General features: G+C 39.8%; 2 protein-coding genes and 1 pseudogene across 4 annotated transcripts in view; 1 reads left to right on the top strand and 2 right to left on the bottom strand.

Annotated features, from left to right (window-relative positions):
* The window catches only part of ZDHHC23 (zDHHC palmitoyltransferase 23), a 76,437-nt gene that overhangs the window by 40,563 nt on the left and 20,893 nt on the right, over positions 1-14,981 (bottom strand). The gene's annotated exons all lie outside the window — the stretch shown is intronic.
* Positions 1-14,981, top strand: part of CCDC191 (coiled-coil domain containing 191) — a 97,255-nt gene that overhangs the window by 74,379 nt on the left and 7,895 nt on the right. For 2 of the 3 annotated variants that reach the window (XM_036107139.2, XM_078066261.1), the window contains 3 exons: positions 4,642-4,785; positions 7,960-8,112; positions 8,641-8,786. In XM_036107139.2, the coding sequence (XP_035963032.2) occupies positions 4,642-4,785; positions 7,960-8,112; positions 8,641-8,786 (443 nt within the window). Of the gene's footprint in view, positions 1-4,641; positions 4,786-7,959; positions 8,113-8,640; positions 8,787-9,185; positions 9,320-14,981 lie in introns of all 3 variants that reach the window. The other variant, XR_013445275.1, reaches the window with a different exon arrangement.
* Positions 883-1,219, bottom strand: LOC118545095 (tubulin-specific chaperone A pseudogene; annotated as a pseudogene).

Genomic DNA, 14,981 nt, shown 5'->3' with positions numbered 1-14,981 from the left:
TCTTTTCTATTGTTCTTCTAGTCTCTATTTCATTTATTTCTGCACTGATCTTTATTTCATTCCTTCTGCTAACTTTGGGCATAGTTTCTTCTTCTAGTTTGTTGAGATGTATAGTTAGGCTGTTTGAGATCTTTCATTTTTTCTAATGTAAGGGTTTACTGCTATAAACTTCCCTCTTAAAACTGCTTTTGCTGCATCTCGTAAGTTTTGGTATATTTTGTTTCCATTTTCCTTTGCCTGGATGTTTTTTGATTTCCCCTTTTGATTTCTTCTTTGACTCATTGATTGTTTGTAAGCATGTTGTTTAATCTCCACGTATTTGTGTGTTTTCCAGTTTTCCTCTTGTAATTGATTTTTAATTTCATAACACCATGGTTGAAAAAGATGCTTGATATGATATCAGTTTTTTTCAATTTATTAAGATTTGTTTTGTAGCATATAACATATGATCCATCCTGGAGAATGTTTTATGTACACTTGAGAAAAATGCATATTCTGTCATCGTTGAATGAAATGTTCTGTATATGTCTGTTAGGTCCATCTGGTCTAACATATAATTTAAGTCCAATGTTTCCATAGTGATTTTCTGTCAGTGTGATCTATCCATTGTTTAAAGTGGGTTATTTAGGTTTCCTACTATTATTGTATTGCTGTCTAGATCACCCCTCAGAATGTTAGTATTAGCTTTATGTATTTAGGTGATTCAAAATTGGGTGCATAATTTTTTTTATTAGATGAACTCATTTGATAAATTAGGCAAAGAAAAATATATGCAACTGAGTAAAAAGAAGCACATTCCCATACTACTTGAACACACAGCAGTGGTCAAAAATAATGAATTGTGGAATGGATCCCAAGATTTAATGCAAAAAACACCCTGTACAGAAAACTTCAGGCTTCTAACTTCACTGAATCCAGTACTAAACATGCTTCCTTATATTCCTCAGCTTCTTGCAAGTCTTTTCCTCTCTCTACTAACTGCAAAAGATCAGTATATGTGGCTTCCAACCTGTGCTGGCAATCTGGGATCATTATGCAGGACTCTTGCAGGATTTCTGCCTGCTTTTTAATTGGATAATTTTCACCATCTTCAGCTTTCATTTTTTTCAATCTTTTCTTCTTGTTGTTTTGCTTCTTTTTCATGCATAATTTTTTCTTTGACCAATCGCTTCACCATGCCGGTTTTGATCTTCATCTACCTCATTTGAGGCTTGACCATGATCCATTGAGCACCACAGGAAGGAGGGGTGGAGAGCCAAGGGAACCATGGAGGAAGACCGGTATATAAATATTTATAATTGTTATATCCTCTTGATGAATTGACCCTTTTGTCGTGATATAATGACCTTTTTTTTTAATCTCGTTACAGTTTTTGGCTTAATGTCTATTTTGTCTGATGTAAGGCTAGCTACTCCTGCTGTCTTTTGGCTTTCATTTGCATGGAATATCTTTTTTCCATCTCTTCACTTTCAGTCTCTGTGTGTCTTTAAAGTTGAAATGAGCCGCTCATAGGCAGCAGGTTGGGTCCTGGTTTTTTTAATCCATTCAGCCACTGTATGGCTTTTCACTGGAGAATGTAGTCTGTGTACATTTAAAATAATTAATAGGCATGGGCTTATTATTGCCATTTTGCTGTTTTCTAGCTCTTTTGTAGTTCCTATATTCCTTTCTTCCTCTCTTGCTTTCTTTGTGATTTAATAATTCTCTATAGTGTTATGCTTTGATTACTTTCTCTTAATCTTTTTTTGCTTATTTACTATAAGTTTATGCTTTGTGGTTACCATGAGGCTTACATAAGGCATCTTGTAGTTTTAACAGTCTGTTTTAAGCTGATAACTTCAAATGTATACAAAACCTCTACATTTTTATACTCCTGCTCCCACACTTTGTGTTTGATGTCACAATTTACATCTTTTTTTTAAGATTTATTTATTTATTTTAGAGAGCATGAGTGGGAGGGGCAGAGGGAAAGAGAGAGAATCTGAAGCAGACTCTGTGCTAATGTGGAGCCCAACGTGGGACTTGATCTCACAACCCTGAGATCACGACCTGAGCCAAAACCAAGAGTCAGATGCTCAACTGACTGCAGCACCCAGGTGCCCCACAATTTACATCTTTTATAGTGTGTATCCATTAACAAATTATTATTATAGTTGTTTTAATTAATACTTTTGTCTTTTAACCTTTATACTAGAGTTATAAGAGATTCACCTACCACCATCACCATATTATTCTCAATTAAACTATTTATATATACACCTTTACCAGTGAATTTTATAGTTTCATGTTTTTATGTTACTAACTAGTGTCCTTCACGTCAACTTGAAGCCCTTTTTTTAAAAAAAGATTTATTTATTTATTAGAGTGCACGAGTGGGGAGTGGGACAGAAAGAGAGGAGGCGGGGAAGCAGACTCCCGATGAGCAGGGAGCCCGTTGCGGGGCTGGATCTCAGGACTCTGAGATCATTACCTGAGGCAAAACCAAGAGTCGGACACCAAGAGTCGACAAAACCAAGAGTCGGACACCTAACTGAGTGAGCCACCCAGGTGCCCCTTGAATTAGTCCTTTTAAGGGTTGGGTATGACATAAGGCCGGTCTAGTGGTAATCAATTCATTTAGCTTTGGTTTGTCTGGAAAATCCTTTTATCTCTCCTTCAATTGTGAAGGACATCTTTGCTGGGTAGAGTATTCTTGTTTGGCAGGTTTTTTCTTTTAGCACTTTGAATATATCATCCCACTCCCTCTGGCCTGCAAGGTTTCTGCTGAAAAACTTGTTGATTGTCCTATGGGAATGCCCTTATATGTAACAAGTTGCTTTTCTCTTGCTGCTTTTATGATTCTCTCCTTGTCTTTAACTTTGACAGTTTGTCTTGGGGTGTGCCTCTTTAGATTCATTTTGTTTGGTATTTTCTGGGCTTCCTCAATGTGGGTGTCTGTTTCTTTCCCCAAGTGAGGGAAGTTTTCAGCCAGTATTTCTTTGAGTAAGCTTTCTGCCCCTTTCCTCTGGAACCCCTGTAATGCATGTATTTGTACCCTTGATGGTGTCCCATCAGTCCCTTATGCTATCTTCATCTTTTTTCTTTTTCCCCTAATTGGATGAATTCTCTGCTCTGTCTTTAAGTTAGCTGATCCTTTCTTCTGCCTGATATAGTCTGCTGTTGAACCCCTTTACTGAATTTTTCAGTTCAGTTACTGTATTCTTCAGCTATATAATTTATGTTTGGGGTTGGGTTTTTTTTTTTTTTTTTCCTATGTCTTTGGTGAAATTCTGTTTTTGTTCATGCATTGCTCTCCTGACCTCAGTGAACATCTTTATTATCATGGTTTTGAACTATTGGGTAAATCATTTATTTCATTAAGATTGGTTTCTGGAGATTCATCTTGTTCCTTTGTTTGGAAGATATTCCCCTTTCTCTATTTTTCTTGACTCTTCCTGTTGGTTTCTGCACATTAGATAAAGCAGCCACCTCTCCTAGTCGTTACAGAGTGGTCTCATGTGGGAGATAAACATTGTCAGTCAGCCTCGCCCAGGTTCTTGGTTGTCTCTCAAACCTTTGTGATCATCCAATCTGCTGTCCTTGTTCTTAGCTCCCAGTAGTTGAGCTGTACCAACACCTGCCAGTGTTCCAAAGGGGAGAATCTCAGTCAGCACCTAGATGCAAGCTGATTAAAAACTGTACCCTCAGGCAGCAGCTGGGAATGTAGGTAACTAAGCCCCTTCCAGGGAGAACCTATGAGATGTGTTTTGCCTGCTCCCTCTGCACTGAGCCCGGTATATAGCCACAAGGGGAGAGGGGTGCTCCTACATCCATTTAAAAATTGCTTCTTTGTTATAGTCCTGTAGGACTTGTGAAGCTCCATTGGCTTTCAGAGCCAGGCAAACCAGGGTCCCATCCCTCAAGTGGTAATCATAAATGTTGGGTGACCAGATTGTGTCCAAGCTCCTTCCAGAGAGATGCTTGTGGTTTGGTTTGATCATTGGAATGAGCTAGAGGGAGAAGGCAGGGGAAGGGTCCATTGGGCACTTCCTTTGGAGAGGACCACAGCCAACCCCTAAATGTGTGCTAAATAAGAAGCTGGACCCTCAGGCATTAGCTTATAAAGTATACAGTCAAACCACTTTCAGAGAGTGGGAGATGGGCATGTTTGTCTGCTCCCTCAGGGATGAGCCCTAGGGGGATAGCCATAGGGAGTGCGCACACATCCATTAAGAACCATTTCTTTGTTTTCTATCGTTTTATGTATCTCATGGACACAAGCCCCAGTGGCTTTCAGAGCCATTCATTTTAGGGGCCCATCCTCTGGGTGGTGGTTTTAAAAGAGGAAGTGCTAGGTGTGCAGTCCAAACCCTTCATTCCTCAGAGAGAAGCTCCGAATTGGGAATTCCCTCCCTGTTGTATGGTGCTGTGCTAGGGATGGGGTTTATGTCAAGAGTGTGTTTCAGCCTTTCCTACCCACTTTGATGTGGGTATTTCCCTGATAGGGAAGAGTCACTCAGCTAGTTTCTAGATTTCTTTCAGAGGGAGATGCTCCATTTGTAGCTATACATTGAATGCATCCAAGGGAGGAGGGAAGTCCAGGACCTCCTATGTCACTATCTTGGTCCCTCCTCAGCATTTTTACTTTTTAATTTTTCCCAGAAAGAACTAGAGAAGCAGAAGAGAATTAAGAGGAACCAGCAGCTGGAAGCAGTAGCCAAAGAACATTATGAAAGGGTATTGCTAAGAAAAAAAGGCCTGGAGCCTTGGAAGAGATTGAGAATGCAAAGCAAGCAAAACATTCAGGTACAGTGTCACATACTTCCTCCCAAAATTACAGAATGGACTTTTTTTTTTTTTTTGAAAATTTTATTTATTTATTTGACAGAGAGAAGGACAGCAAGAAAGGGAAACACAAGCAGGGGGAGTGTGAGAGGGAGAAGCAGGTTCCCCGCCGAGCAGGGAGCCCGATGTGAGGTTCGATCCCAGGACCCTGGGATCATGACCTGAGCCGAAGGCAGACGCTTAATGACTGAGCCACTCAGGAGCCCCAAAATGGACTTTTCAAGTGGCATAAACATCCAATTAGGATTTGAGGGTTGTTTGGTGATTTAAAAGCCAAAAATATAAGCTAATTGAGTGTATATGTATTTCTTTGTTTTGGGTAAGAGTTCAGATTTGGTCTTCAAGATGGAGAAAGATTTCTATAACTGGATAGGTTGGGAACAAAATGAGTAGATTTTTTATTAAAAGACTTTCAAAGTAAGATGAATAGAGGCCTCTCTCAATTTTAGCCATGTTTGTCATAAAAAGGAAATAATTACCATAAAGTATTAGGTTTCTGTTTCAATAAAGCTGCATAACAAACAGCCCTCAAAAATCAGCAGCTTCCAATTTAGGCATTTATTTCTTACACATCTGTGGGCCAGCTGTGGATTACATTCCGGTCTCTCCACAGCCTCTTTCTGACTTCAGCAGTAATTCGGTCCATGCTTTTCACCTGGCAAATGTCTATTGTGCAACAACTAAACCCAGTGACGTAAACCCATACGATACCTCTGCCTGTATCAGGTCCATTGACATTTCATTGGCCAAAGCAAATCATAGAGCCAAACTCAAGGTCATTAAGGGGAGGAAAAGGTTCCATCTACTTCACTGGGAGACAGTATGAAATCACATACAAAGAGTAGGGATATATAATCCTATTATAGGGAACAATAACCTACTCTGCCACACAGAGATATATAAAATCAAATAACATGAAACTTCAAACTTACCCAGTACATAGGGCAGGGCATTCTAAACTAAATGATCAGAAGCTCAAAACAGATGAAATGTTATTTTTAGAATTCTGTATAAAAATAAGCACAGTAATCTATTCTAGGTATGACAACTCTTACTTACACATTTGGCCAGGTTAATATTGAAAAGTAAAACTAGCATTTTGGGTTATGAAAACCAAATAGCGTAAGAGTCCCACTAAATTGAGTAATGCTGCAGATTATACCTCTGGAAACATGACGTAGGCTCCCTGCCTATTCATTCTTCATTCTTTGTTCTCTTCCTGTTTTTCATACTTTCTTTTAACCTTCCCAAAATGCCCTTCCCATTGTTTTTTCTCTGTCCCTGATTTTTTGTCCTCAGCCTCCTTACCAACGGTTCTGGAATTACTGAGTATTCCAAACCGGCTGAGGAAGCCCATTTGTGGTGATCAGGCCTGAGGGCAAGAGGATCCATCTGTACCCCAGGCCATTGCTATTTTGCTGTGGCTTTTTCCTCATAATGAGAGGGGAGGGCTGACTCTCTATAGTCTTCTGAGTGAAGAAGAGCATCCTGTTGCTCTCAGCTCCCTCCTTGAATCACTCCGCTCTCTGCTTTCATGTCACACGTACTGATGCTGACCCTCCCGCCTCCCTCTGACAAGGATTCTTGTGGTTACATTTAGGGCTCTTGCATATCATGCAGGATAATCTCCCCATTTTACGATCCTTCACTTAATCATATTTGCAAAATCCCTTTTACCACCTAAGGTAACATTTACAGGTTCCAGGGATCAGGACGTGGCCATCCCTTGGGGCCACTATAAAGTCTATCACAACAAGATAAGAGAATTTTAGAACATTAGCAGTCCTCTCCACCTCTTTCCATTTGTAATAAGGGCACTGGGCCTTAGAGAGGAGAACTGACTTGCTTAAAGTCACATAGCATATTGGTTACAAAGCTAAAGTGTAGCGAGCACCTGTGAACATAGCCCAGGAACGCGGCCCGGTTCTGGCACACCGTTAAACTATGTAAGAATCAGAGGGTTTATGTAGATGGCAACCACCAGTTGAAAGTTAAAAAATAAAAAGAAGTAAAAGGAAAAGTTCTGGAGGACAGTAAAAGGAAGGGGTAGCTTCTTTACCCATCTGAGTTGGCTTCCAGGAAGGGATAGAAAAAAATTAAGAAAGGTCCAGTTGAACAGTCCCTGCCTTGTTTGTAACATTTTTTCGGAAGAGTTATTTAGCATTTTCCCTTAAACTCATGTGTACTATAGGATATTTAATCCAAAAACCATTTTCAGAACTTCCGTGAGACCTTCTGATAATCTTTTTCTTCCTGGTTCTCTGTTTTCCCAGAGGACAAAGAGCAAGGAGCTTAGGAGACTCCCCTTGCCTTTTGGCTCCCAGGCTGGGATGAGTCAGGCCAGACAGCGGTCTCAGGTGCCACAGTTGCCTCCTGGATGGTCATTTTGGCCAAGAAATTGGACTGTTAAGAGATTCACTTGGATCATTCCCATTCATGGTGCTGGCTGGCTAGGCAAGGCTTAGAAAAATGTGTGATTGCCTGGACAGGATTGAGAGAGAAGGGTTTTTCCCTCCTGCCTCTTAAAAAAATAGAACAGTTATCTTTTAAAACTCATAAACTCTGAGTTACATGTTTATTTTGATAGAATGATACTCTGTCTGAACCTTTTAAGTTGGTAAGACATTTAATTATTCATCATGTTGTTTTCCTATCAAATGGTTTTGTGGTTTATTGATAATGTCTAAATTTCAATGCTGGTGACAGCTCATACTATAAAACTAATTGAAAGTATTGGCATTTCCCCAATTAGACGGTGGTTAAGTACATAATAGAGAGGTTTATTATGGAGTTGCTGTCCAAGCTCCAGGAGAACAAACTGAGAATATCATCAGCTACGCATTTCAAAACTTGATGCAAGTGAAATAATGGCTTTGGAGGTTTATTCCATTTTCCTAATAACCAGCCAGTCGCTGTGGTCTTCGGGGAGTCAGTGCTGAAAGGCTGTGCATCTAAAACCCCCATAAGATAGGGTCAGTAGTCAGAGCTCTTAAGACATAGTCTGAATGCCCTTAAGATTTTTCCCTCTGTAACTGCCTACATGTAGTTTATAGCATCATTTGCCAAGGTGATGTGTATTTCCTTAAATGATTAAGTAAGGAATAATTTCCTTTTCTTATTTAAAAAATTGTCCAGGTGGCCGAAGAACATCACTCTTTGGCTCTACAGAGAAAATGCCTGCTGTCCTGGTTCCAGTATAGTCAGGAAATCCTGGCTAGGAACACAGCCCGGGCTGATCAACTCTATTGCCAAATATTGCTTAGGAGAGTTATCCGGAGCTGGCTACAGGTAAGGCCACAGAGAAGGAAGCTTTAAATACATGTCTCTGCTCAATCCTATGTAAGAAAATGAGATGCAATCCAGATGTCCATAACCATTGTTTTTTCAAGAACAATATAGAATAGTCAATCCAGTTCCTTGCTTTGAAATGAATATGAAAATGTCAAATCAATTCTTTCTTAGTATAAAACATTTTTCACATAGAGTGTCCATAAACTGTTTATAAACTGTAATGTATCATTACATCAGCTTTTGTTTTTATACTCATTTCTTGTTTCTTGTCCCATAATTGCTCAAGTAATTTTGCTAGAAACCTACCCCCTCAGGCTTAGAACTGTTTCCACACCTCTGCCTCCATTGTTTTTTTTTAATACATTGCAGAGGATATTATCTTGGCTGCCATGTTATCTTTTTCTCTTTATGCCCCCAGTGTCCTTTGTTCTTTTGTATTTGTTGCAGTTCTCTTTTGTACTGTTTATTTGCTCTAATTCTTTGTCTATGATATTGTCTCACTTCTATTCCTGTCCTCATCCCCAGTACCTGACTGATGTGGAGGAAGAAGTACAAAAACTGTGGGTGCATTTTCTTCAGAAGAAGATATTCAGGGCCTGGTTTAACATGGTCAGGGAGGCCAAGATCGATTCCCAGAACAAGCGTGAGATTGCAGTGGAACATCATGACAGGTGAGTTTCCGATCTCTGAGGAAACTCACTCAGACTGCACAACTCTTCCGCAGTATATTCTATGCCCAGAATACAGCTGAAAGATGAGGTGGGGGCTGGGAGAGCTGGGTACTCAAAGATATACCAGACAGCGGGGAGAGTCCCAGCTCACCCACTGGCTGTGTGGAAACCCCTGGCACTCTAAGGTCCCCATCTTAAAAGGGGGAGGAGGAGGATGCCTGCCCTTCCTGCCTCACAGGGGCTGTCCAGAGGGTAAAATGATGAAAAATACATGAATCACACCTGAGCAAAGTGTACTGTCTACTTTACTAGTCGTACAGGTTTATCTTTGAAGTTCAATTGTTTTTAACATTTGTTGTGAAATATAACACAAATATAGAAAATACTTAGATCATACAGATACAGCTTAATGAATTACTGTCAAGTGGACACCCGTGTCACCACCACTGAGGTCAAGAAATAGGACACTGCTGGCCCCTAGAAATCCCCACGGGCTCCTTCCCAATTACAGGCCCTGACCTTCCCTCCTAAAGGTAAACTGTTCTCTTGACTTTTATAATGAGCATGTCCTTGGGTTGCTTTTCACTTTGACCTAAGGATGCAGCCTTCAAGGCTCTAATTTCGTGTTGCCTGGTCTGGAACCGTATGTAAGTGGAATCATGGTGTATGTCATACTAATATTTATAATACAGTGATGTCTTATTTAATCCAGTGTCCTTGGGGAATAAGCTATTCTATATATGTTTTTTTTCTTGGATTTCTAATTTTAAATATTTTGGTTAGAGATGTTCTAAATTTCATTACATACTTCCCCTTGCGAGTAAACAAACGATCTCTGTTTCAATGATCAGTAGTCATTGCTTATGAACACGACGTGGTGGGCATATGCCTCCAAGCTCGGAGGCGGGAAGACTGTAGTTTAGGTGGAGAAGGGACCCCTTCCTCACTACACCCAGATTGATTTTTGGTTGCTTTGTTTTCATTTGTGTGTATGTGCCTGTGCTAATGTCTGGTGTTATGAACGTGTTCCTCTCTTACCGCCGAGGTGCCGCCGCCGCCAGCAAACCCTGCTCACCCTTGCTTACTTTACACGTTACCGAAATCTGCGGGCTGGGAAAACGATAAGCAAGTTGATTCTGATTTGATCTAGAAGAAAATAAGCAATGAGTGAGGGTACTCAGAGGACTTGCCTTTGAATAAATGCTTCACTTTGAAGGTTGAAGTTTGAGACTCAGGGTCTGTGTGACCCTGGACAGATAACCTTTCGGAGCCTCCCCATTCCTCTTTTGGAAAATGAGGATAACAACAGAACCAATCTTAGGGCGTTGTTGAGAAGACTAAACAGGGTAACACAGTACCTCACTCGACACATGCTTAGCCCCCAAATAAGAGCTACGTTTTGTGTACTGTCATTGTTCAAGTGTTGTTATTAAACATCCCGTCTGCCCACCTCTATTTTCTTTCTGTTTCTCAGCTGCCGTGTACAGACTGAGAGACTCCCTGCGGCGGCTACCCGATGCGGCACAGGACAGCTAGACAGGGCTTTCGCACACGCCAGAGAGGAGGGGGCCGGGTCAGGAATTCCATTGTCGGGCAGGCACACTGAAGCTACAAGCAGGTCGATTGCCCGAAGTACACAAAGAACAAATGGTGGCGCCTGGGCTCGGAGTCAGGCTTTCTGACTCCAAACCGTTCTCTCCTTGCTGTAGCCCATCTCCTTCCCCAGTTTTCTAATTCAGTCCCATTTGTAAACTGTAAGATACAGTAGTAAGAGGGTAGTCCTATTCAGGGTTTGAAGTTAGGAATGAAGTATGGGAATCCATGCATTCAACAAGAAATCCCAGGGTCCTAGGATCGAGCTGAGCCCTGCATCAGACTCCCTGCTTAGCAGGGAGTCTGCTTCTCCCTCCCCTGGCTCATGCACTCTCTCTCTCTCTCTCTTTCTGTCTCTCACACTCACTCTCTCAATAAATAAAATCTTTAAAAAAAAAAAAAAAGCATCGCCAAGACTTCATGGCTTCCATTTTTGCTCCATTCTCCATGGCCAGCCACACTGGCCGAGTGTCCCTCAGACAGACCTCATGGCTTCTTCGGAGCGTTCACACAACCTGGATCAGTGCGCCTCCCTGACCACCCCGTCTCCATATCCCTGTCTATCCACTGTCCTGCCCTGTTTTCTTCATAGCACTGTAGACTCTCTTGAAATTACACATTTTATTGTTTACACATTTATTGTCTGTCCCTCCCAACAGTAGATGCACCACGTCTTGCTCACTACTGTGTTCACAGGGGGTGACAATGCCCAGGACAGGTGCACAGTAGATACTGTGATACTTGGTACATAAATGAATGGATGCATTTTCTTGCAGGAGTGACACTATTATTTAGTCACGGGTCTTTTAAAAGGAACTTTAACATTTAAAAATTGATATTCAAGTTCTTACTCAATGTTGTATGAATGAAAGATTATGTAGAAAAGCTGGTGAAAGGGAAGGAAGGAAGGAGAGACATTTATTAGTGTGAGGCCTCATCTTAAAATTGCAGTAACACTGAGAAAGATGATCCTAATAAGAACATGAGGTGTAATCTTACATATTTATATCACTTCTCAATATATTAATTTATAAATTTATATTACAATTCTATAAATCTGCAGTTTTATAGTTGGTGGGACGAGATGTCAGCCAGACCTAAGTGTCTCATTATCAGTACTTCCTGTGTAGTTCTGCAGTTAGAGCTCAGCTTTATGCGTGTCCAGCTCCTCTCGCATGAACCAGTACTCACATTTGTTGTTTTTTTAATACTATAGATACTATTCTATTTGTTTTACATATGTGATGGCACTGGATAAATGACATCTCCATGAGTGAGCGGTTATTATTGTTATCCTCATTGTTTTATTTTAATTCCAGTATAATTCATATACGGTGTTAGTTTCAGGTGTACAATATAGTAAGTCAACAATTCTTTACACTACTCAGTGCTCATAACAATAAGTGCACTTTTTTAATGAAAATTAAAGGGGTTTATTAAGAGAAATCTCAGAGCCTTTAATATATTAAATGTGCACCGTGAGTCTTTAAGGGAATAAGTGTGTAGTTTTATAAGTTGCTAAACTTTTTTATTTTTTAAATTCAATTTAGTTAACATATAGTATATTATTAGTTTCAGGGGTAGAGTTCAGTGATTTATCAATTGCATATAATACCCAGTGCTCATTACATCAAGTACCTTCCTTAATGCCCCTCACCCAGTTACCGCATTCCCCCACCCACCTCCTCTCTAGCCACTCTCTGTTTCCTATTGTTAAGAGTCTCTTACGGATTGCCTCCCTCTCTGTTTTTATCTTATTTTTCCTTCCTTTCCCCTATGTTCATCTGTTTTGCTTCTTAAACAGTAAGTGCACTCTTAATCCCCTTCACTTAGATAACCCATCCCCATCCCCCTCTCCCCTCTGGCAACCACCAGTTTGTTCTTTGTATTTAAGAGTCTGGGTTTTTGTTGTTGTTGTTGATTTGTCTCTTTTTTATATCTTAAATTCCACATATAAGTGAAATCATATGGTATTTGTCTTTCTCTGACTTACTTTACTTAACATTATAGCCTCTAGGTCCATCCATATTGTTGCAAATGGTAAGATTTCATTCTTTTTATGGCTGGATACTATTCCATTGTGTGTGTGTGTGTGTGTGTGTGTGTGTGTGTGTGTATATATATATATATATATATATATATAGCACATCTTCTCGGTCTGTTCTATTGTGTTGCTTCCATATGTGGCTATTGTAAATAATGCTGCAATAAACAGGTGCTTATATTTTTTTCAAATTAGTGTTTTTATATTCTTCGAGCAAATACCCAGTGGAATTACTGGATCATAGGGTAGTTCCATTTTTAATTTTCTGAGGAACCTCCATCCTTTTCCACAGCAGTTGCATCAGTTTGCATTCCCACCAACAGTGCACAAGGGTTCCTTTTTCTCCACATCCTTGCCAACACTTGTTATTTCTTAGGGTTTTGATTTGCATTTCCCTGATGATGAGTGATGTTGAGCATCTTTTCATGCGCTGGTTGGCCATCTGTATGTCTTCTGCCCATTTTTTAATTGGATTGTATTTTGTGTTGAGTTGTGTAAGTTCTTTATATATTTTGGAGACTAACCCCTCATTGGATATATCATTTGCAAACATCTTCTCCATTTTGTAGGCTTTTTGTTTTGTTGATTGTTTCCTTTGCAGAAGCTTTTTATTTTGATGCAGTCCCAATAGTTTATTTTTGCTTTTGTTTCCCTTGCCTTAGGAGACCTATCTAGAAAAATGTTGCTACGGCTTATGTCCAAGAAATTACAGCCTATACTCTCTTTTAGGATTTTCATGGTTTTAGTTCTCACATTTAGGTCTTTAAATATGTTAAGTTTTTCTGAATGGTATAGTAAGAAAGTGGTCCAGTTTCTTTCTTTTGCATATAGCTGTCCGGTTTACCCAACACATTTGTTGAACAGACTGTCCTTTTCCCATTGCATATTCTTACCTCCTTTGTTGAAGATTAATTGCCCATGTAATCATGGGTTTATTTCTGAGCTCTCTATTCTAGTCCCTTGATCAGTGTGTCTATTTTTGTGCCAGTGCCATACTGTTTTGATTACCACAGCTTTGTAATATATCTTGAAATCTGGGATTGTGATACCTCCAGTTTTGTTCTTTTTCAAGACTGCTTTTGCTATTTGGAGTTTTTTGTGGTTCCATACCAATCTTAGGATTATTTGTTCTAATTCTGTGAAAAATGCTGTTGGTATTTTGATAGGGATTGCATTAAATCTGTAGATTAACTGAGTTGTATGGACATTTTAACAATATCTGTTCTCCCAATCTATGAGCTTGGGATATCTTTCCATTTGTTTACATCATCTTCCATTTCTTTCATCAATGTTTTATAATTTTCAGAGTACAAGTCTTTCACCTCCTTAAAGTTATTCCTAGGTATTTTATTATTTTTGGTGCACTTGTAAATGGAACTGTTTTCTTAATTTCTCTTTCTGCTTATTCATTACTGGTGTATAGAAATGCAATGGACTTCTGTATATTGAATTTGTATCCTGTGACCTTATGAATTCATTTATTACTTCTACTAATTTTTTGGTGGAGTCTTTAGGGCTTTCTATAGATAGTATCATGCCATCTGCAAATAGTGAAAGTTTTACCTTCCTCCTTACCAATTTGGATGATTTTTATTTCTTTTTCTTGTCTGACTGCTGTGGCTAGGACTTCCAGTGTTATGTTGAATAAAAATGGTGAGAGTGGGGCACCCTTGTCTTGTTCCTGATTGGGGGGAAGCTCTCCATCTTTCACCACTGAGTATGATGTTAGCTGTGGGTTTTTCATGTATGGCCTTTTGTTCTTTCTCTCTCTTTCCTTCCTTCCTTTTCTTTGTATCTGGCCTTTATTATGTTGAGGTATGTTCCCTCTAAACCTACTTTGTGGAGAGTTTTTATCATGAATGGATGTTGTACATTGTCAAATGCTTTTTCTGCATCTACTGAAATGATCGTGTAGTTTTTAATCCTTTCTCTTGTTGATATATCACATTGATTTGTGAATATTGAACCACCCTTGCATCCCAGGAATAAATTGCACTTGATGTGGTGAATGATTTTTTTAATGTATTGTTGGATTAGGTTTACTAGTATTTTGTTGAGGATTTTTGTGTCTGTGTCCATTAGAGATATTGGCCTGTAGGTCTCTTTCTTGTAGTGTCTTTTTTTTTTTTTTTAAGTTGGCTCCATGCCCAGCTTGAAGGCCAGTGTGGGGATTGAACTCACAACCCTGAGATCAAGAGTCAGATGCTTAATCAATTGAGCCCCCGGGCACCCCTTTCTTGTAATGTTTATCTGGTTTTGATATTGGGGTAATACTGGCCTCACATGAATTTGGAAGCTTTCCTTTCTCTACTACCTTTTTTTTTTAAGATTTTATTTATTTGTCAGAGAAAGAGAGCACAGCAAGGGGCGCGGCAGACAGGGAGAAGCAGGCTCCCCGTTGAGCAAGAGCCCGATGCAGGACTTGATCCCAGGACCCCAGGATCATGACCCGAGCCGAAGGCAGGTGCTTAACCAACTGAGCCACCCAGGCGTCCCCTCCTACTACTTTTTGGAATAGACTGAGAAGAATAGGTCTTAACTCCTCTTTAAATGTTTGG

Source organism: Halichoerus grypus, chromosome 1 (assembly GCF_964656455.1).
Source record: "Halichoerus grypus chromosome 1, mHalGry1.hap1.1, whole genome shotgun sequence".
NCBI lineage: Eukaryota > Metazoa > Chordata > Mammalia > Carnivora > Phocidae > Halichoerus > Halichoerus grypus.
Note: the sequence above shows the minus strand (reverse complement) of the source record. Positions and strands in the feature narration are given on the sequence as shown.